Here is a 21,288-nt window from a genome sequence, read left to right on the forward strand (position 1 = left end):
AGAACCCCAAATAGCAGCCTTAGTTGTACAAATTGCAAGCAGAAATTATCTATGAATTACAAATTAAATAAAAAAAACAAACAATTACTAAATGAAGCGAAGACACTTAAGCAGTTTCGCTTTCGCATAAACCTGCACAGACGCAGGTTTGAGTTTTTCGCGTTTTTTGTCATATTTAACCTTGCGTCAGTTCACTCTTTCAACATTACCAGTTACCTTCCTCAGCAAAAATGATCTCTGGCGGCAACTGATATTGTTTTCGAAGTTATAAATAACGCGAAATTATTAACGTCTTACCACCATCAGTATTCAAGTTGAAGTTTGTTTGCTCTGATTCATGATGTAGAAACTCCAATCAACAGCATGAAGCAACTCATTCGGCGAAAGCTTTGAGATTTCGTCATGCATGCACGCACGCATTAAAAAGAGCTTTGAAACTGCTCGACATTTAATTACAAAAATATATGTTGACATATTGATTAGTAGTGGACGTTTTATATTTGTCATATTCAAGTCAACAGCTTGCTGCAAACAAATAATTCTGAGAATTAAAAGCGGCACGAAAACATAAAACCTACATACACTACGCCTACATTTCCTCATGCGATTAAGGAAAAAAAAACATTTTAATAAATCTTTTCTGTTGAAAGCAAGCACCGCCTGAAACAACTCGAAGACAATGTATTTCGACGAATTACGGTTCACACTTTTGAGTCTGTGGATCCAATCGTTACTTTTGACCATTGAATTGCGGTAATTTACTATTCCTGTCGTGTTAGTCAGTCTTCACCTGAGCTTTACTCTTCTATTGTGAGTTTTCGTATTATTTCAAAGTGAGGAGTGTCGATAAACGAAGGCAGGGTTTTTCGCTTCAGTGAATCAGTTTCGTGAACGCAGAAACACAACAAACTGATTTTAGATATTTTCCTCTATTTAGAAGATTATAGAAAGCTTTTTAAGACTCAATAGTAACTAAATACAACAGCTTTTTTGCTTTAAATCTCGTTTCCTACTTGAGAATCCTAATTCAGACTGCCCGTCGTGAAATAAAACACGATTTGGAATTCGGTTGTTCTTCTCAATTCCCGCATTGCGGAAGGAAATCAAGATGTTATCTTAATTTCTCTGTTAATTGCGAGTTATTACAGTTCTTTGTCATTCAGTCCAATTTATTACTTCAATTTTATTTTATTTTACGACACAGCGTGATTCAATAGCTTGCGTTTTCGACGAACGTCAAAGGAGTGAAAAAAAAAACATTGGCTGCATTTCTAGTTGCACGTGACCTTGTGGCCACGTGATCACATCCTTATTCCAGCTAGCCACTGCTCAGGTATAGGGCCAGAACGTTCCAGCGACACTAACAGCGACATAGCGGCAAAATGAGTGCGCATGCTCGTCACGCGTGGGCAATCTTACGCGGCGAAATGGTGGCATTTTTAAAATTCCCATTTTTTGTCTTCATTGCGTGGGGATAAGCCCAAATCAAAATAGATAAGGTTGCCGCTTTCAGGAAAGGTTCCTTCGAACTTCCTCCATCACATATCTTATTCAACAAAAAAGAAAAATAGTGGTAACTGGTGTGAATTTGGCAATTGAAGTGGAGCATTCGTAACATGGGTACGAAGTTCATACCACCTGTTATCGATTTAGGACTTCATGTTATCGCCTTTTCAGAAGGTAAACTTCCAGGAGAAAAAAATTGTTGCCTCATTGTAAAAGATGTAAAAACGATGGTCTATTTGTTTCCCTCTGAAATCGATTCATGCTCGTATCTCAAATCTGCGGAGCATGCGCACTCATTTTGCCGCTGTGTCCGCTCCAGCACTTTTAGCTTTTTAGACGATATTTCATCAAAATATACTCTTGGCCTTGTAGGAGTTTGAATTTTTTCGCCCAAAAATTACTGCTGTTAATACAGACAATATATACAGTGTTTTTCTTCGTGGGAAATGATTTTGGCTGATAATTGGTTGTTGATCCAGTGAAATATGATGATGATTTTCATTAAACTAAACAGCTTGCTTGGACACTTTGCTCAGTTTATCACTTTGTGAGAAAAGCGGGGCTGTTGGAATCCAAACAGAAAATTGTAACAACCACTCAGAGCCGGCTAATTAAGCAATGATGCATTATTCAGTCGAGAATGACACAGACATGCGCGGAAAAATGAAATCCGAGTGCTCCTTTCACGAGTCGAACCTAAGACCTTCCGATTACTAGTCGGAATGCTCAACCACTGAGCTACAGGCGACTCGTGGGAGCTAAGGCCATTAAACTAGGCTCATGGGACAAATATCCTACATACTTTTAGGATTGGAATGTCATGTGTGGCATACGCGCAATGAAATAAATGTGATGGAATATTTTAAACCTGGTGAACTAAAAAGAATGATGTATTATTCAGTGAATGACACAACTTTCAAATACATGGCAGTGTTTCGCCCTTACTAAGGTTGCATTCGATTGACTGCATTCCGGAATAAGAATAAGTGGAATAGCTGCTAGATAAATTTGGGGAGACGTTTCTGCAAAATTTCGCTGACATATGATAATTTAAGAGCGATTTTGTACATCAGTAACCCCAAAAAGCTGTTACGAGGGATTTTCTTGTCATCTTGTCATGTTTGCATTCCTATTCCGGAATAGGGTCAATCGAACGCACCATAAGTGAATCAGCCATATCTTCACATAGGATCACTGCAATGATCTGTTATATCAAAGAAACAGAGTAAGTTAAAGAGTAAAAGCAAGATATAACGTACTACATGGAAACTTCTTATGGTTCAACGCCGAGGACTCGAATCCCGGTCACCTACATTAATATTCAAGATAGACGTGATGACCGATACACTACCCCTTACTTTCTCTTGCTAGAATTTAACCGTCAACCGTAAAAAAGGCAGTTATAGCCGTCAAACGGTTTCACGGTCTTTCAAATATTACTATTTCAGTTGCTCATCTCGCACTTTTGGCTTTTCAAAGAATTGTTTCAACCTTTAAACCAGTTTCCATGTTCCCAAGTATACCCACTTTATGGTCTTTTCCACTTAATTTGCGTCTAAACAAACATCACAACTAACTTCCGTCTGGAAGTACTTCCGGTTTCAAAATATTAAGGATTTACTCCTTCAGAACATAATTGCTAATATCAGAAATCTACAAAAGTTAATATCAACTTTAACTCATGGAAGAAATTAAAATTTAACCGTCAATTGTCAAAGCTATCCCTCCATTGAGACCCTTATGTCGTCTATTTCCTAATTTTCTTTTTATTATTTAGCTGAACTGGTCTACGCTGAAAAGGGGCATTTGATTGGCTCCCTGAGCGGTCTGAATTTTGTTAGATGGACCGCTTGCGTAACAACTTACTTTTGAAAGGAGCAAAGTACGCCACTGAGTATCACTCATTTCATACTTCATCTTTTTCAAAAGTTGACGCTTTTAAACATTCAGCACCTTTAAGAAATGCATTTTCTTCCGAATCTCAAATGAGCTATCTTTAATTTTTCAATAGTTTTACGCGGACTAGAAAGCAACAAAACAGATATCTTATATAATCAAAAACCTTGTTGAACTACAGTTGCTGCATGTTGAAAACATTAACACAAATATGCCGTTTCCCGAAAACGCAATCCCAAATCTCACCAGTACTACACATCATAAGACCACTGGCAGATCAATAGGGCGAGGGAAGAGGGAATCAGTGTAGTTGAAGAAGGGTTTTCATTTCGGCCCAACAGATCCTCACTTCACACCGGTTCCGCACCCGCTATGTACTAGAGCATTCCCTGAAGCTTTCAGGTTACATCGCTTACTTTGTGCCGACGAAACTTTCAGGGGAGTTTGGGAAAATTCAAAAGTACTTGTATGAACACCAGCCCGTCTCTTGTGCTTGCTTTAGATTATGTGAGCACAAAATGGAGTGTGAAACCTAACGAAATTACACTACAATGTTGTCCAGGCACAATTTAAACGATACTCGACTTTATTGCCATCACTACAAGAAGACGAACTTTTGTGAAAACTATGACTGATTTGTTGGCAACTAAATAACATCGTAAAAACATCAAAGCGAAACTAATTCACTAGTTTATTCTGTGTGATCCAAAATTATAAATGCTAAATTGAAAATGCTATTCAAAATGACATACTGGGTAAAGTTTCTACACTGAAACATTGGTCTGTTAACTGTAATCAGATGAAATGATGAATAGAAACCTTTAGATTTTAGTACAGATACGACACGAATACGAGATTTGACAGAGTTCAAGATTTTAGCGAAGTACTAAAAAGAGATATATCCCAGGAAGCTTCATTTCCCTCTTTGTGAGCAACGAACTAAACAAAGTTGTTTGAATGATGATAGCCAAGCTCTTTCATGATTCCAAAAAGACGAGATTACTTCATTTCGAGGACTTGTTTTCGCCGCTTCGCCATTCTCACAAAAACTAGTAGCAAAATGTAAGGTAGGCCGAAATCGATACCAAATACTCGATATAATCGATACAGAGATTTCCATGAAAAGTTTCGATACTTGCAGGAAATATCGGCTGTTTCGATCCCTTTCGATACTGTTCACGTGACCGCTCCTTGAATATTTGAAAGCTGTTCAGCGCCGAAAACCAATGTTTTTCCGTTTGTGTATGTGCTGTTGCAGTGAGCTTGAAGGAAGTATCACAAAATCAAAGTGTAAAACACTCTTCCTAGGGCTGTGTTATTTGTTTAATGTTTACGGGCCATAAAGAATGTTTATGGAGTGAAGGTAAAAACATGACAGAATATTCTTGGTTGATGACGTCACAATATCAGTATCGATATCGGTATCGGTATCAAAAATTGGTATCGGTATCGAAAGCGATATCGCAAAAAATACCAAATATCGGTAAATATCGTACTGGTATCGGATCGATTTAAAAAATCTATCAGCTATCTCGTGTTATCGTCAAAACTACACTGGTTTACGCAAGCTCGCATGCTCTTTCGTAGTCGTACACGTACTAGAATCTAAAAGTGTCTAAAGATTTCGTGAAGACTCGGAGGTCTTTAAAGAGAACTTCTTAAACAAGATGGTTCTTGAAGATGGCAGCAACCTCGTTTTCGTCCAGAGCGGTGTTGTAAACTCTGTATTCGTCCAGGGTCCCCTTGGTTTTCCAGTTATAAAGTTGACCGAACTCAAGCGCCTTGTTGTTATCCACGCTTCCCTTGACGGTTGAGATGTCCAGCGTGTTTGACTGCTTTCGGCCGTTGATATAGACAAACACTTTCTTCTGCACCTCACGATCGAACACAACCGCGTAGTGAATCCATTGTCCAATGAGCTGCGCTGGTTGATAGCCATCGTCAAATGTGATTGTTTTATCCACCTTTCTGTTCTCCTTGTCCCGGATGCACACACGCAGACCTGTGGCTTGGTAACCGTGCGCTGTCTCCCAACCAGGAAACCATCCAAAGCGACCTGTCATCAAAGATTATAGACAGGAAATCTATTATGATTGTATAAAACCTTAAATGGGTTGACACTAGGACATTTACGATCATGTTTTGTTTTTCGCGATAATGCGAATTCTTATCATTTAAGGAATGCTTAAAACACACTAACTCTTTCACAAACCCGCACTGATTTTTTAAAGAGAAGTTTCTCATACAGTGGGGCTCAGTTTTGGAGGAGTGTGCCCTTAGAATTATGCCAAGCGACTTCCTTGACTGATTTTAAGACTAAATTGAGTCGCCACAGTTTTAAGTAGGATCTTAAACACGGCATCTAACAAAAGCAGCATTTATTGTTTTAATTTTTTCTTTTATAATTGTAGTTAGGTAGATAGGTAGTTAGTTGATAATGATTAATATATGGCTGATGGAATTAACGTATTTAAATAAAGTTATCGTATCGTATCGTATCGTATCGTACCTGCTTCATAGTAACAGCCCACGCCTTTCTTTACAGCAAACGTTGTCCGTGGGTACTGCACATCCATAAACTGGATCCATCCGGTCAAACTGAAGCTTGAGACTCCAAAATTCAAGATGGCGGTGTTTGGAACTGTTATCATCCCATCGTCGTTAAAATAGCGACCACGTGAGAACTTAGACAGCTTGGGCACCACGCCACCAGCAGAACCGTGGTTCTCGTGACCCGAGTCATCAGCGATCTCGTTCCCAGTCTGCTCGTCCATGCGCCAGTGCCCAACTAAACCAGGTACACGGTTGTTATAGCAACCCTTAAGGGGGTTACAATGGGGGAAATACGGCTTCCACTTCCTTTTGGAGCAGATTTCTAAGATGGTGTGATTAGTATCAGCAGTGGTGCGGACCATGCCTGTCTTCATAGTGGTACAAGGCTTCTCTTCGTCGTTCAGGAATTCAGTGCTCTAAATATTGAATGAAAACAAAACCTTTATCAATACCACAGTATCTGGCGTCGACAGTTTTAACGTTGTACCTCCAAGAGAGCAAAATAACAAGTAAAGTTAAGACTAAAGGCTTGAAAACTAGGTACTACAGCAAAAATGTGGGGGTAACTAAGTAAGAATTGATAAATAAAGCGCTGGAAAGTGAAAAGCCCGACTGGTGGATTTTCTGTCGACTTAAGGGTACAAAAATCTAGCATAGCTGAGTTCGTTATTTGCATTCATATGCAAATGAAAGTACCTGCGCGTGCGCAGATATTCAAGCGTACGCGCGTGTGCAGGTCGAGTAACTTACAGAAAACTGGCAAAATCACGGTTGATCCCGAGAGGGGCTAGAGTGCGAAAGTGAAAAATGCAACGCATCTGTTACCCAATATCAATTTAGATTTTCTCCTTACTGTTCCTCATAAGTTTCTTATGGTGCAAGTTGGGAGATTTTTTTTAAATCAAGGCATTTTTTTCCTTGTCATCATTTCAGTTCATTCTCATGACCTGTTTGCCTATTCAACTAGTGAAATAAGGAGAAATTACATTTTAGTCACTACGTCAGTTTCGTTTGAAGCAAAGCATAGATTTTGCCACAAGTTTGGCAAAAAGGGGGTATTAGCTCCGCGCTTGAATTTGTTTTGAAACAGAAAGAACGTTTTGTTGATTTTCGACTGAAAAGGAAGTAAAAAAAGTTCGTATGCTGCGTGACTCTTGTAGGGTTGGAGCTTCGATCAGTGTAGCTTATCCTTTTGCAAATGCCTGTGCTTTTTCTAATACTAGAAGCTTAATACACAGCCAATCTGAATTCCTGTTAAAGCACAAGAGGGTTATCGTTTAGCTTGCGCAAGTTTAAAAGCAATTAAATGGCAGCACGATTAATTATTGACAAATTCCATGTCGGTACGCCCTCAGTTTATCAAGTTATCCAGTCAGTACAGAACGGGAGAGTGGCCCCCAATAGAATCACTATGAACTAACGGCAAATGATCTGCTCAATAGGTTTCATGTGAATGTCGCGTGCGCTTGGAGGTTATGAAAGTATGAGCCAAGAATAGAGCGGTTTTCAATTGAGGGTCGAAAGTAATTTCGCTTTTGCTTTGGTTTTTCGTTACTACGCTCTGTGATTGGTTAGCATAACACGCACCACCTTCTCAACCAATGAGAATCAAAACCAAAACCAGTTATTTTTTCGCCACACGCGTTTTCCCGCGCTTGGCGCCAGTTACATGTATTTGCTTCGAATTTTGATTGGTTCGTTGTGTTGTTTACATCTGTTGCGATTGGCCAGAGTAATTATTTTGGTTTTGTTATTACGACACTCAATTGGAAACCGCTCTCAGAACAAAATTAGACGGTATCAATGCATGAAAACTGCTGCTGGCCTGGCATTCATTTCAACGGTGAAACGTTAGGATTGTACTATTCAGTACAGGAACATGAACAAACCACGAATAAAATATAGCGGCACTCAATAGTTGTTTAACATTGCTTGTTTGAAGAATTTTCCGAGGTTTTCGGTTTGCGCAATGGAGTGAAGCGGCAGTGGTTGCACGTGACCGATTGGCATGGCGAAGAAGATCCACCAAATCCACCAAACTGATATTCAATACCTTACATTTTTTATCATTTAGGACCACTCACAAGCTAAAAAGTTTGGAGCATCTTGCATGCACAGCATAAACAACAAGGGAAGATACCATGTATGAACTTGTTAACAGCTGTCTGGTGGCTAATTTAGTCAATTTTAGACACTAGTTAAACATGTTAAAAGCATTGTTTCTAAGCCAATATTTAAGACACAGACCTTATTTTAATAGCACTTATTCATCAATTCATATAGATTCCAAAAAAAAAAAAATCGTTTTTGCAAAGAAATAATTAATAGAATGTCTGGAATTTTAAGAATTTAAGGGTGCCGTTATGCACAAGAAATTTTCTTAAATCAATCAAATGCAAACGGGAATTTATTGTTTTCCTTTAATTGTAATTTCTTTAGCATTTATATTTCACCGTAATGTGTTGTTCATTTCAGACTAAAAATGGCAGAGGCAACTGCCGAAACATGTCTGTAAAACTCAGGAGTGTCGTGTTCTTCTTAAAACTAATAGTTAATTTGCTTTTAGAAATTCTTTTTTCTCGGTTAGAAAATGAACGAGCGGCTGAAATGAGTCCGAAGGTCGAAACGTTGATTCTTGATAGCTGACGAATACGCATATTTCAATAGTAGGCCTCTGGACATTTGTCTGCAAATATAAAGCCGCACAGTTCTTGGTCATGGTGTCCTACCCTCGAACCACGGAGAAGCGACCTGTACGGTTTGCAACTTTTCACATTTAATATTAGTCGAGAGGACAAAAAACCATGAAACCTAGACACAAAACAAAAATGGATTGGAGCTACAGATTCATCTCTTATGTCCAGTGAGAGCCAACTGGCATGGACCGTCCGAGGAACTTACCGCCTCGTCAAAAAAGGTCCAAAAAGGTTAAGCTCTTATTCTTATAGCTTACCTCTAAGAAAGGTCCATATCGGCCATTGGGTGACCCGTTCGAACACTGCAATTCTCTACAGAGAACGAACAAAACGAAAATCACCAAAAACCTCTTCATTTTATAACTGGTTAATCGCGAAGCCAGTGGACACAGCTGGTAAACAGTTAACGGGCAAGCCTGTGAAGTGTTCCAGCCTTCAGTGAACTGCAATGTTCAGGGCGCTTTTGGTCTATTTAAGCTTATTTATTGAGGAAATTGCGTGCTTTCAGCTTATCTTATCTGCATTTGGTCATTAGGTTTCGCCCAATCATGTCAAGTGTTTACTTACATCCGAAGTCAACATTTAAGTGAAAAAAATAAAAAAAATAAAAAAAGATTGACATCCAAATGATAATGTCTTCGAAGGGAAAATAATTAAGGCTGAAAACCCAAAAGCGAAGTTTAGCACGTCTAAGAAGACTAAAATAGTTTTCTTAGACGTGCAAAACGTCGCTTTTAGCTTCTTAGCATTCATTATTTTTGCCTTAAAGATGTTATCTTTTGCATGTTTTTTAATAAAAGATAATTGTATCGAGAGCTTGAGAACCCCAAATTTACATTTGTTAAGTCTGCTGCACATTTGAGGAAAGAGCTGCGCAAATTGCCTCGCAAGGCGATTAGCTCAGCTGTTTCATCACGTGTGCAGTTGCGTTTTCGTGAGTTTTTCGCCTCGCGAGGCCGTGAGGAAAATATCTATCATGTTTGATATTATTAAGATTTCGCCTCGCGAGGCGAAATTCTCACGAAAACTCAACCGCACACTTGAGGAAACAGCTGAGCTGATTGCCTTGCTTGGCCTCGCGAGGCAGTTTGCTCAGCTCTTTCGTCAAGTGTGCGGCAGGCTTTAGAGTCCTCAACAGTAGTTCAAAAGCTACTGTTGAATATTTGTTACTTTGACAAAGTTTGCTAAAATTTTGTCTCAAGGAACGAAAAAGAACCCAAAATTGCAGCCTTATAGTTTTACAAATTGCAAGAAGAAATTATCTATGAATTACAAATTAAATAAAAAAACAAACAATTACTAAATGAAGCGAAGACACTTGAGCTGTTTCGCTTTCGCATAAACCTGCACAGACGCAGGTTTGAGGTTTTTGCGTTTTTTTGTCATATATAACCTCTTGCGTCAGTTCAGTCTTTCAACATTACCAGTTACCTTCCTCATCAAAAATGATCTCTGGCGGCAACTGATATTGTTTTCAAAGTTATAAATAACGCGAAATTAGTAACGTCTTACCGCCATCCAGTATTCAAGTTGAAGTTTGTTTCCTCTGATTCATGATGTAGAAACTGCAGTCAACAGCATGAAGCAACTCATTCGGCGAAAGCTTTGAGATTTCGTCATGCACGCATTAAAAAGAGCTTTGAAACTGCTTGACATTTTTAATTTACAAAAATATATGTTGTCATATTGATTAGTAGTGGACGTTTTATATTTGTCATGTTCAAGTCAACAGCTTGTTGCAAACAAATAATTCTGAGAATTGAAAGCGGCACGAAAACATAAAACCTACATACACTACGGCTACATTTCCTCATGCGATTAAGGAAAAAAAAATTTAATAAATCTTTTCTGTTGAAAGCAAGCACCGCCTGAAACAACTCGAAGACAATGTATTTCGACGCATTACGGTTCACACTTTTGAGTCTGTGGATCCAATCGTTACTTTTGACCATTGAATTGCGGTAATTTACTGTTCCTGTCGTATTAGTCGGTCTTCAACTGAGCTTTACTCTCCTATTTTGTGTTTTGGTATTATTTCATAGTGAGGAGTCTCGATAAACATAGGGAGGTTTTTCGCTTCAGTGAATCAGTTTCGTGAAGGTAGAAACACAACAAAATGATTTTAGATATTTTCCCCTATTTAGAAGATTATATAAAGCTTTTAAAGACTCAATAGTAACTAAATACAACAGCTTTTTTGCTTTAAATCTCGTTTCCTACTTGAGAATCCTAATTCAGACTGCCCGTCGTGAAATAAAACACGATTTGAGATTCGGTTGTTCCTCTCAATTCCCGCATTGCGGAAGGAAATCAAGATGTTATCTTAATTTCTCTGTTAATTGCGAGTTATTACAGTTCTTTGTCATTCAGTCCAATTTATTACTTCAATTTTATTTTATTTTACGACACAGCGTGATTCAATAGCTTGCGTTTTCGACGAACGTCGAAGGAGTGAAAAAAAAAACATTGGCTGCATTTCTAGTTGCACGTGACCTTGTGGCCACGTGATCACATCCTTATTCCAGCTAGCCACTGCGCAGGTGAAGGGCTAGAACGTTCCAGCGGCTAACAGCGACATAGCGGCAAAATGAGTGCGCATGCTCGTCACGCGTGGGCAATCTTACGCGGCGAAATGGCGTCATTTTTAAAATTCACATTTTTTATTTTCATTTCGCGGGGATAAGCCCAAATGAAAATAGATAAGGTTGCCGCTTTCAGGAAAGGTTCCTTCGAACTTCCTCCATCACATATCTTATTCAACAAAAAAGAAAAATAGTGGTAACTGGTGTGCATTTGGCGATTGAAGTGGAGCATTCGTAACATGGGTACGAAGTTCGTACCACCTGTTATCGATTTAGGACTTCTTGTCATCGCCTTTTCAGAAGGAACTTCCTGGAGAAAAAAATTGTTGCCTCATTGTAAAAGATGTAAAAACGATGTTCTATTCGTTCCCCTCTGAAATCGATTCACGCTCGAATCTCAAATCTACGGAGCATGCGCACTCATTTTGCCGCTGTGCCCGCTCCAGCACTTTTAGCTTTTTAGACGATATTTTATCAAAATATGTTGTTGGGCCTTGTAGGAGTTTGAATTTTTTCGCTCAAAAATTAATGCTGTTAATACAGACAATATATACAGTGTTTTTCTTCTTGGAAAATGAAGTGGCTGATAATTTGCTTGTTAAACAACTGAAATATGATGATAATTTTCATTAAACTAAACAGCTTGCTGGGACACTTTGCGCACTTTTTCACTTTGTGAGAAAAGCGGGGCTGTTGGAATCCAAACAGAAAGTTGGAACAACCACGAATTTTTTTAGAGCCGGCTAATTAAGCAACGAAAATTCTAAATAATGAAAATGATGCATTATTCAGTAAATGACACAGACATACGCGGAAAAATGAAATCCGAGTGCTCCTATCACGAGTCGAACCTAAGACCCCCCGATTACTAATTCGGATACTCTACCACTGAGCTACAGGAGACTCGTGGGAGCTAAGGCCATTAAACTAGGTTCGTGGGAGAAACATCTGCATACTGCAAAGATTTCAATGTCAATGTGTGGCATATGGGCAATGAAATAAATGTGATGGGATATTTTAAGCCTGGTGAACAAACGAGAATGATGTATTATTAAGAGAATGACACAACTTTCAAACACATGGCAGAGTTTCGCCTTTTTTTTCCAAATTGAAGCTCAATTATCTCTACAAAATGCGTGGTTATCCCATGAAACAGACAGCAGGGAATATTCTCAGTAAGGTTGCATTCGATTGACTGCATTCCGGAATAAGAATAAGTGGAATAGTTGTTAGATAAATTTGGGAAGACGTTTCTGCAAAATTTCGCTAACTTACAAATAATAATAAATAAATAAATAAATAAATAAATAAATAAATAAATAAATAAATAAATAAATAAATAAATAAATGCTTTGTTTATAGTGGAAATGCACTTACGCTAACCAAAGCTAGTTTACAAGCATTCCACTCAGAAATAACGGGAAACAAATAATAATCAAATCGAATATAACATGTTAAAAATCCCAACTGGCAGGAGACAGACCAGTCCAGTTGCCTATTTACAAGCGTGACCGAGGCGGAACTTAAATCCGGGACCTCCGGATCTCAATTGCGGCGCCCTTACCACTGGGCCACGCCGCTAAAAGCCATTTTGTACTTTAGTAACCCCAAAGACCTGTTACGAGAAATTTCTTGTCATCAGTATTTGTATTCCTATTCCGTAATAGGGTCAAACGAACGCACCCTAAGTGAATCAGCCATATCACGTATCAAGGCAATAATATCACGGCAATCTTGTAAAGCAGTTGTAATTAGTTTTAGTTTTTAACTTCATTTAAGCTTAATTGATTATTTTCCGTGTATAAATAAAGATTCACATACATGCGTACATATTTTCACATAGGATCACTGTAATGATCTGTTATCAGTCAAAGGAAAAAAGTAAGTTAAAGGGTAAAAGCAAGATATAAAATACTATGTGGAAACGTTTTATGGTTCACCAGCGAGGTCTCGAATCGAACCCCGGTCTCCTACATATATTCTCCTATATTCGATTATTATTATTATTATTATTATTATTATTATTATTATTATTATTATTATTATTATTATTATTGCATTCAAGGTAGACGGCATGATGACCAGTAAATTACCCCTTATTTTCTCTTGTTGGAATTTAACCGTCAACCGTAAAAAAGGCAGTTATTATTAGCCCTCGAACGGTTTCAAGGTCTTTCAAATATTACTATTTCAGTTGCTCATCTCGGACTTCTGGCTTTTCAAAGAATTGTAATGTTTCAACCTTTAAACCAGCTTCCCTGTTCCCAAATATACTCACTTTATGGTCTTTTCCACTTAACCGACATCACAACTAACTTCCGTCTGGAGATACTTCCGGTTTCAAAATATTAATGATTTACTCCTCCAGAACACAATTGCTAATACAGTCGACTCCCGATAACTCGAACCCTCGCTAACTCGAACCTCCCGCTAACTCGAACCAATTTTCCTTTCCTTTCAGGTCATTTTCTATATAATTTTACCCTCGATAACTCGAACTCCCGTTAACTCGAACCTTTTTCAATTTCCCTTGAAGGTTCGAGTTATCGGGAGTCGACTGTATCAGAAATCCACAAAAGTTAATATTAACTTTAACTCATGGAACAAATTTCCCCTTGACATTCGTCAACCGTCAAAAGCCCTAAAATTTAACCGTCAACCGTCAAAGCTATCCCTCCATTGGGACCCTTATGTCGTCTATTTACTAATTTTCTTTTTATTATATAGCTGAACTGGTCTTCGCTGAAAAGGAGCATTTGATTGGCTCCCTAAGCGGTCTGAACTTTTCTATATGGACAGCTTGCGTTACAACTTACTTTTGAAAGGAGCAAAGCATACCATTGATTGTCACTCATTTCACACTTAGTCTTTTTCAAAAGTTGCTGCTTTTAAACATTCAGCACTTTTAAGAAATGCATTTTCTTCCGAATCTCAAATTAGCTAACTTTAATTTTTCAAGAGTTTCACGCGGACTAGAAAGCAACTAAAGGGAAAGCTTATATAATCAAAAACCTTATTGAACTACTGTAGCTGCATGGTGAAAACATTAACACGAATATGCCGTTTCTCGAAAACGCAATCCCAAATCTCACCAGTACTACATATCATAAGACCACTGGCGGATCAATGGGGCGAGGGAAGGGGGGGGGGGGAGGGGTGGGGAAGGAGGGCACCACCTTTTTGCTAAGGAAAGTAAGGGCATGACGGTGCAATTATTCTTTCAATCAGTGTAGTTGAAGGGTTTTCATTTCGGCCCAGCAGATCCTCACTTCAAACCAGTTTTGCACCCGCTACTTACTTTGTGCCGACGAAACTTTCAAGGGAGTTTGGGAAAATTCAAAAGTACTTGTAAGAACACCAGCCCGTCTCTTGTGCTTGCCTTAGACTAAGTGAGCACAAAATGGAGTGTAAAACCTAACGAAATTACACTACAATGTTGTCCAGGCACAATTTAAAAGATGCTCGACTTTATTGTCATCACTACAAGCAGACGAACTTATTTTTGTAAAAACATGACTGATTTTTGGCAACTAAATTACATCGTAAAAATATTAAAGCGAAACTAATTCACTAATTTATTCTGTGTTCCAAAATTATAAATGCTCAATTAAATGCTATTCAAAATGGCATACGTAAAGTTTCTACACTGAATCATTGTTCCGTTAACTGTAATCAGATGAAATCATGGTCAATAGAAACCTTTAGATTTTAGTACAGATACGACACGAATACGAGATCGACAGAGTTCAAGTTTTTAGCGAAGACTAAGAAGAAGCATATCCTAGGAGACTTCATTTTACTTCATTTTACTCTTTGTGATCACGAGCAACGAACTAGACAAACTTGTTTGAATGATGATAGCTAAGCCCTTTCGTGGTTCCAAAAAGTCGAGATTACCTAATTTCGAGGACTTTTTTTGGCCGCTACGCCGTTCTCACAAAAACTAGTAGCAAAATGTAAGGTAGGCCGAACTCGATACCAAATACTCGATATAATCGATACAGAGATTTCCATGAATAATATCGATACTTGCAAGAAATATCGGCTAATTCGATCCCTTTCGATACTGTTTACGTGATCGCTCCTTGAATATTTGAAAGCTGTTCAGCGCCAAAAACCAATGTTTTTCCGTCTGTGTATGGTTGTTGCAGTGAGCTTAAAGGAAGTATCACAAAATTAAATTGTAAAACGCTCTTCCTAGGGCTGTGTTATTTGTTTAATGTTTTCGTACCACAAAGAGTGTTTTTAAAGTGAAGGTGATAGGCTCGATTTTCGCCGCTCTCTCGAGTCCGGTCTTTGTTCCTCCTCGCAGAAAATTCTTGGATGATGACGTCACAATATCGGTATCGAAAGCGATATCGAAAAAATGCCAAATATCGGTTAATATCGTATTGGTATCGGATCGATTTAATAAATCTATCAGCTATCTCTTTTCCCGCCAAAACGACATTGGTTTACGCGACCTCGCATGCTCTTTCGTGGTCGTACTCGTACTAGAATCTAAACGTGTCTAAAAAATTAGTGAAGACTCGAAGGTCTCCAAAGAGAACTTCTTAAACAAGATGGTTCTTGAAGATGGCAGCAATCTCGTTTTCGTCCAGGGCGGTGTTGTAAACTCTGTATTCGTCCAGGGTCCCCTTGGTTTTCCAGCCATAAAGTTGACCGAATTCAAGCGCCTTGTTGTTATCCACGCTTCCCTTGACGGTTGAGATGTCCAGCGTGTTTGACTGCTTTCGGCCGTTGATGTAGACAAACACTTTCTTCTGCACCTCACGATCGAACACAACCGCGTAGTGGATCCATTGTCCAAGAAGCTGCGCTGGTTGATAGCCATCGTCAAATATGACCGTTTTATCCACCTTTCTGTTCTCCTTGTCCCGGATGCAGACACGCAGACCTGTGGCTTGGTAACCGTGCGCTGTCTCCCAACCAGCGACCCATCCATCGCGACCTGTCATCAAAGATTATAGACAAGAAATCTATTATGACTGAATAAAACCTTAAATGGGTTGACACTAGAACATTTACGATCATATTTTGTTTTTCGCGATAATATGAATTCTTATTATTTTAGGAATACTGAAAACAAATTAACTCTTCCAAAACCCCGCACCGATTATTTGAAGAGAGGTTTTTTATACAGTGGAGCTCAGTTGTGGAATGTCAGTTTACCCTTAGAATTACGCCAAGCGACTTCCTTGACTGATTTTAAGACTAAATTGAGTCGCCACAGTTTTAAGTAGGATCTTAAACACGGCCTCCAACAAAAGCAGCATTTATTGTTTTATTTTTTTTTCTTTTATAATCGTAGTTGGGGAGAGAGGTAATTAGTTGATGATGATGAATATATGGCTGATGGAATTAACGTGTTTAAATAAAGTTATCGTATCGTATCGTATCGTATCGTACCTGCACCAAAGTAACAGCCATATCCTTTCTTTACAGCAAACGTTGTCCGTGGGTACTGCACATCCAAAAACTGGATCCATCCGGTCACACTAAAGCTTGAAACCCCAAAATTCAAGATGGCGGTGTTTGGAACTGTTATCAGCCCATCGGCGTTAAAATAGCGACCACGTGAGAACTTGGACAGCTTGGGCACCACGCCACTAGCCGAACCGTGGTTCTCGTGACCCGAGTCATCAGCGATCTCGTTACCAGTCTGCTCGTCCATGCGCCAGTGCCCAACCAAACCGGGTACACGGTTGTTATAGCAACCCTTGAGGGGGTTACAATGGGGGAAATACGGCTTCCACTTCCTTTTGGAGCAGATCTCTAAGATGGTGTGACCGGTATCAGCAGTGGTGCGGACCATGCCTGTCCTCATAGTGGTACAAGGCTTCTCTTCATAGGTCAGGAATTCAGTGCTCTTAATATTCAATAAAAATAAAACCTTTATCAATACCAGCGTCAGTCCCTAAGACTTGGAATGCCCTGCCGGCAAACATTAGAAGTCAGACTGACTTCAACACCTTCAAAACCATGTTAAAGACTTGTTAGAGGCGTTCAGTAGTAAGTTATAGAAGTTTGGTTAGTAGCTTTTTCCTTTCTTTATAAGTATTTATAGGATGGATATCTTGTAATATTGTTAGGGTTTCAACTCTTATATAGTCGTTATTTATTTATTATTATTAGATTATTATGTATAATTTTATTTCTGTGATACGCTATTATTATTATTATTATTATTATTATTATTATTACTATTATTATTATTATTATTATTATTATTATTATTACTAGATCGTCTGGCGTCGACAGTTTTAACGTTGTACCTCCAAGAGAGCAAAACAACAAGTTAAGATGAAAGGCTTGGCAACTAGGTACTACAGCAAAGATGTGGGGTAACTAATTAATAATTGATAAATAATTATAAAGCACTGGAAAGTAAAAAACCCGACTATTCGACATTCTGTCTACTTCAGGGTACAAAAATCTAGTGCTAACTAACTAAATATAACGCGTGTACGTGCGTGCGTCTGCGTGTGCGTGTGCGTGTGCGTGTGCGTGTGCGTAGATATTCAAGTGCGCGCGCGCGTGCAGATCGAGCTGGCAAAATCACGGTTGATCCCGAGATGGGCTAGAGTGCGAAAGTGAAAAATGTAACGGATCTGTTACCCAATATCAATTTGGATTTTCTCCTTACTGTTCTTCATAAGTTTCTTATGGAGCAAGTTGGGGGAATTTTTTTAAATCAAGACATTTTCTCCTTGTGATCATTTCAATTCATTCTCATGGCCTGTTTGCCTATTCAACTAGTGAAATAAGGAGAAATTACATTTTAGTCACTATTGGTTGACGTCTGAAGTAAAGCATAGATTTTGCCACGAGTTTGGCAAAAAAGAGGGTATTAGCTCCGCGCTTGAAGTTGTTTTGAAACAGAGAGAACGTTTTGTTGATTTTCGACTGAAAAGCAAGTAAAAAAAGTTCATATGTTGTATGGTTCTTGTAGGGTTGGAGCTTCGATTAGTGTAGCTTATCCTTTTGCAAATGCCTGTGCTTTGTCTAATACTAGAAGCTTAATTCTCAATCAATTAAATCCTGTTTAAGCAAAAAAGGTTACCGTTTTAGCCGTACGTAAGTTGAAAAGCAATCAAATGGCAGGACGATTAATTATTGACAAATTCCTTGCACGTACGCCCTCAGTCTATCGAGTTTTTATACCCGGTACAGAACAGGGGAGTGGCCGCCAATAGCATTACTATGAACTCGCGGCAAATGATCTGCTCAATAGGTTTCATGTGAATGGTGCGTGCGCTTGGAGGTTTTGAAAGTAAGACCCAAGAATAGAGCGGTTTTCAATTGAGTGTCGAAAGTAATTTCGCGTGTGCTTTGGTTTTGCATTACTACGCTCTGTGATTGGCTAGGAAAACACGCGTCATCTTCTCAACCAATGAGAAGCAAAGCCAAAACCAATCGTGTTTTTGCCACACGCGTTTTCCCGCGCTTGGTGCCAGTTACATGTATTTGCTTCGAATTTTGATTGGTTCGTTTTGTTGTCTACATCTGTTGCGATTGGCCAGAATAATTACTTTGGTTTAATTTTACGACACTCAATTGAAAACCGCTCTCAAAGCAAAATTAAACTGTATCACTGCATTAAAACTGCTACTTGGCCTGACGTTCATTTCAAAGGTCAAACGTTAGGATTGTACTATTCAGTACAGGAAAATGAACAAACCACAAGTAGAATACAGTTGCACTGAAAAGTTGTTTAACATTGCTTGTTTAAAGAATTTTCTTTGGTTTTTGGTTTCCGCAATGGAGTGAAGCGGCAGTGGTTGCACGTGACCGATTGGCATGGCGAAGAAGAATTTCCGGCCCATTTCCCCCTTGGTGACAAGGAAATAAATCAAGTAAGTCAAGCCAATAGTTGTTTCTTACACTGAAATGTTCAGAGAACCACTTCGGACATGGAAACGCAAGAAATTGCATCACTAGAAACTGCTGCTCAAGACCTTACATTTGATTGGGCACAATTACATTTAGGACCGCTCACAAGCTTAAAAGTTTGGAGCATCTTGCATGCGCAGCATAAACAACAAGGGAAGATACCATGTATGAACGTCTTAACAGCTGTCTTTTAAGGTATTCCTGGAAGCTAATTTAGTCAATTTTAGACACTAGATAAAAGCATTGTCACTAAGCCAATATTTAAGATACAGACATCATTTTAATACCACTAATTCATCAATTCATATAGATTCAAATAAAAATAAACGATAAAACCGAACAACGTTTCGGGGTCGTCATGACGCCATAATCAAGTTCGAAGTGATAGAAATAAATGAAGTCAATGTCAGAAATAGCTCACCAAAAAATTAACATAAATATTGTCTGAATATATAATGTCACGGAAATAGTTTAGCTTGAATTGAGTCCGATTGGACATTGAGAGATGGTGTTAACTCTCTTATTAGCAACATTTCGTAAACTAAGCAATCGAACTTATTCATGGACTTCTTAAGGACAAAAAAATATCTGTCAAGGTCTTTAGGGACATTACAGTGTTCATTAAGAAGATGCTTGCCAATGGAAGACGATTGGTATTTATGCTCGACCACGCGCTGGTGTAAATGCCTAAGTGTAAACCCTACATAATTTGCATCGCACAAGTCACATTGATATCTATAAGCCCAACACAATTCTGATTTACAATAGGTGGTTTTCCTTTAAGATTTAGGACACGGTTAAAATGCACAAAAACGCATCTTTTTACCGAAGTGCGCATTGCAGTTTTGTTTTGAACTGTTTTAAGAGCGAAATTTCACAAAGTTTACCCTCGTGGAAAGTAAGAACCACTCACTCGCGTTCTAATGCACTCTCTGTTGCGCACTGCGGTGTAAAGTTTCCTTTTTTCATTCAGTTTAAACCTAGCTGCCAAGTTTCAAGTCTCTACGCCATATCGTCTTATCGACAGATTGTGTATTGCAAGAAAAATAGCGCTACAGCATCTCACAGAGAATTGAAGAACTGCTCATCCAGTAGTTTTCATTTGAGACTTAAGGATATCATCAACAACCTCTTAAGTTAGAACAGCCTTGCAAGTAAAACCGGACAATTTGGTCGGGGAGTGAGGCTGGCAATTTCAGACCAAAATAAGTTATTTTATAAATATGCAAATTACTTTTTACGATCGGTAGGAATTTGGAATAGTTAATTTGCTTTTAGAAATTCTTTTTTGTTAGTAAATGAACGAGCGGCTGAAATGAATCCGAAAGTCGAAACGTTGATTCCAGTTAGCCGACGAATACGCATATTTCAGTGGTAGGCCTCGGGACATAAATTTGTCTGCAAATATAGTAAAGCCGGACAATTCTTGTTCACGGTGTCCTGGCCTCGAACAACGGTGGAGCGACCTGCACTATTAGTCGTGAAAGAACGAACAACAAAACCATGAAACCTAGACACAAAACAAAAATAAATTGCAGCTGCAGGTTATCTCTTATGTCCAGTGCAAGCCAACTGGCATGGACCGTCCGAAGAACTTACTGCCTCGTTGAAAAAGGCCCAAAAGAAAAACTGCGTTATAAAGGAAATGATAATGTCTTATTCTTATAGCTTACCTCGCAGGAAGGTCCATAGCGACTTTTGGAAGACCCGTTCGAACACTGCAATTCGCTGCAGAGGACGAACAAAACGAAAATCGCCAAGAAACTCTTCATTGTAGAACTGGTTAATCGCGAAGCCAGTGGACGCAGCTGGTAAACAGTTAACGGGCAAGCCTGTGAAGTGTTCCAGCCTTCAGTGAACTGCAATTTACTGGGCGCTTTTGGTCTATTTAAGCTTATTTATTGAGGAAATTGCGTGCTTTCAGCTTATCTTATCTGCATTTGGTCATTAGGTTTCGCCCAATCATGTCAAGTGTTTAGTTACGACTGTTATAAGTCAACATTTACGTAAAAAAAAAAAAAAAGAAGATTAACTTTTTGACGGCTGGTTAAAAGGCGTGAAAAACAATCAAGCTTGAAATATTGACAAAAAAAATCATACCATAGAAAAGAAGAATGTAATGTTAAAGTTTCCAAACAGCAGTCAAAATAAAACAGCTAGAA

The 21,288-nt window shown here is 38.7% G+C and overlaps 2 protein-coding genes and 1 long non-coding RNA gene across 4 annotated transcripts; 1 reads left to right on the forward strand and 2 right to left on the reverse strand.

The window, feature by feature from the left end:
• The first annotated feature begins 2,440 nt into the window (after positions 1–2,440).
• On the forward strand, positions 2,441–14,920 carry LOC146472209 (uncharacterized). Its single transcript, XR_014866600.1, has 2 exons — positions 2,441–3,927; positions 14,640–14,920. It is a non-coding gene; the product is annotated as an uncharacterized LOC146472209 (long non-coding RNA).
• Positions 3,967–9,177, reverse strand: LOC146472211 (uncharacterized). Its single transcript, XM_085119622.1, has 3 exons — positions 8,909–9,177; positions 5,912–6,371; positions 3,967–5,458 (listed from the first exon to the last, which is right to left on the reverse strand). Exons 1-3 carry the CDS (start codon positions 9,005–9,007, stop codon positions 5,061–5,063), a joined length of 957 nt encoding a protein of 318 aa, XP_084975748.1. The 5' UTR covers positions 9,008–9,177; the 3' UTR covers positions 3,967–5,060.
• On the reverse strand, positions 3,967–21,028 carry LOC146472210 (uncharacterized). Of its 2 annotated transcripts, XR_014866595.1 has the most exons (4): positions 20,800–21,028; positions 16,643–17,102; positions 14,751–16,184; positions 3,967–4,033 (listed from the first exon to the last, which is right to left on the reverse strand). XR_014866595.1 is itself a non-coding variant. In XM_085119621.1 (3 exons), the coding sequence occupies exons 1-3, from the start codon at positions 20,896–20,898 to the stop codon at positions 15,787–15,789; spliced, it is 957 nt and encodes a 318-aa protein (XP_084975747.1). In that variant the 5' UTR covers positions 20,899–21,028; the 3' UTR covers positions 14,680–15,786. The 2 variants fall into 2 exon arrangements, 1 of the variants encoding a protein (XP_084975747.1); XM_085119621.1 differs by lacking the exon at positions 3,967–4,033 and having other exon boundaries at positions 14,680–16,184.
• Between the last annotated feature and the right edge of the window lie 260 nt (positions 21,029–21,288).

The sequence above is a fragment of the Pavona decussata genome, unplaced genomic scaffold (assembly GCF_977016875.1).
Source record: "Pavona decussata unplaced genomic scaffold, jaPavDecu1.1 SCAFFOLD_100, whole genome shotgun sequence".
Lineage (NCBI taxonomy): Eukaryota > Metazoa > Cnidaria > Anthozoa > Scleractinia > Agariciidae > Pavona > Pavona decussata.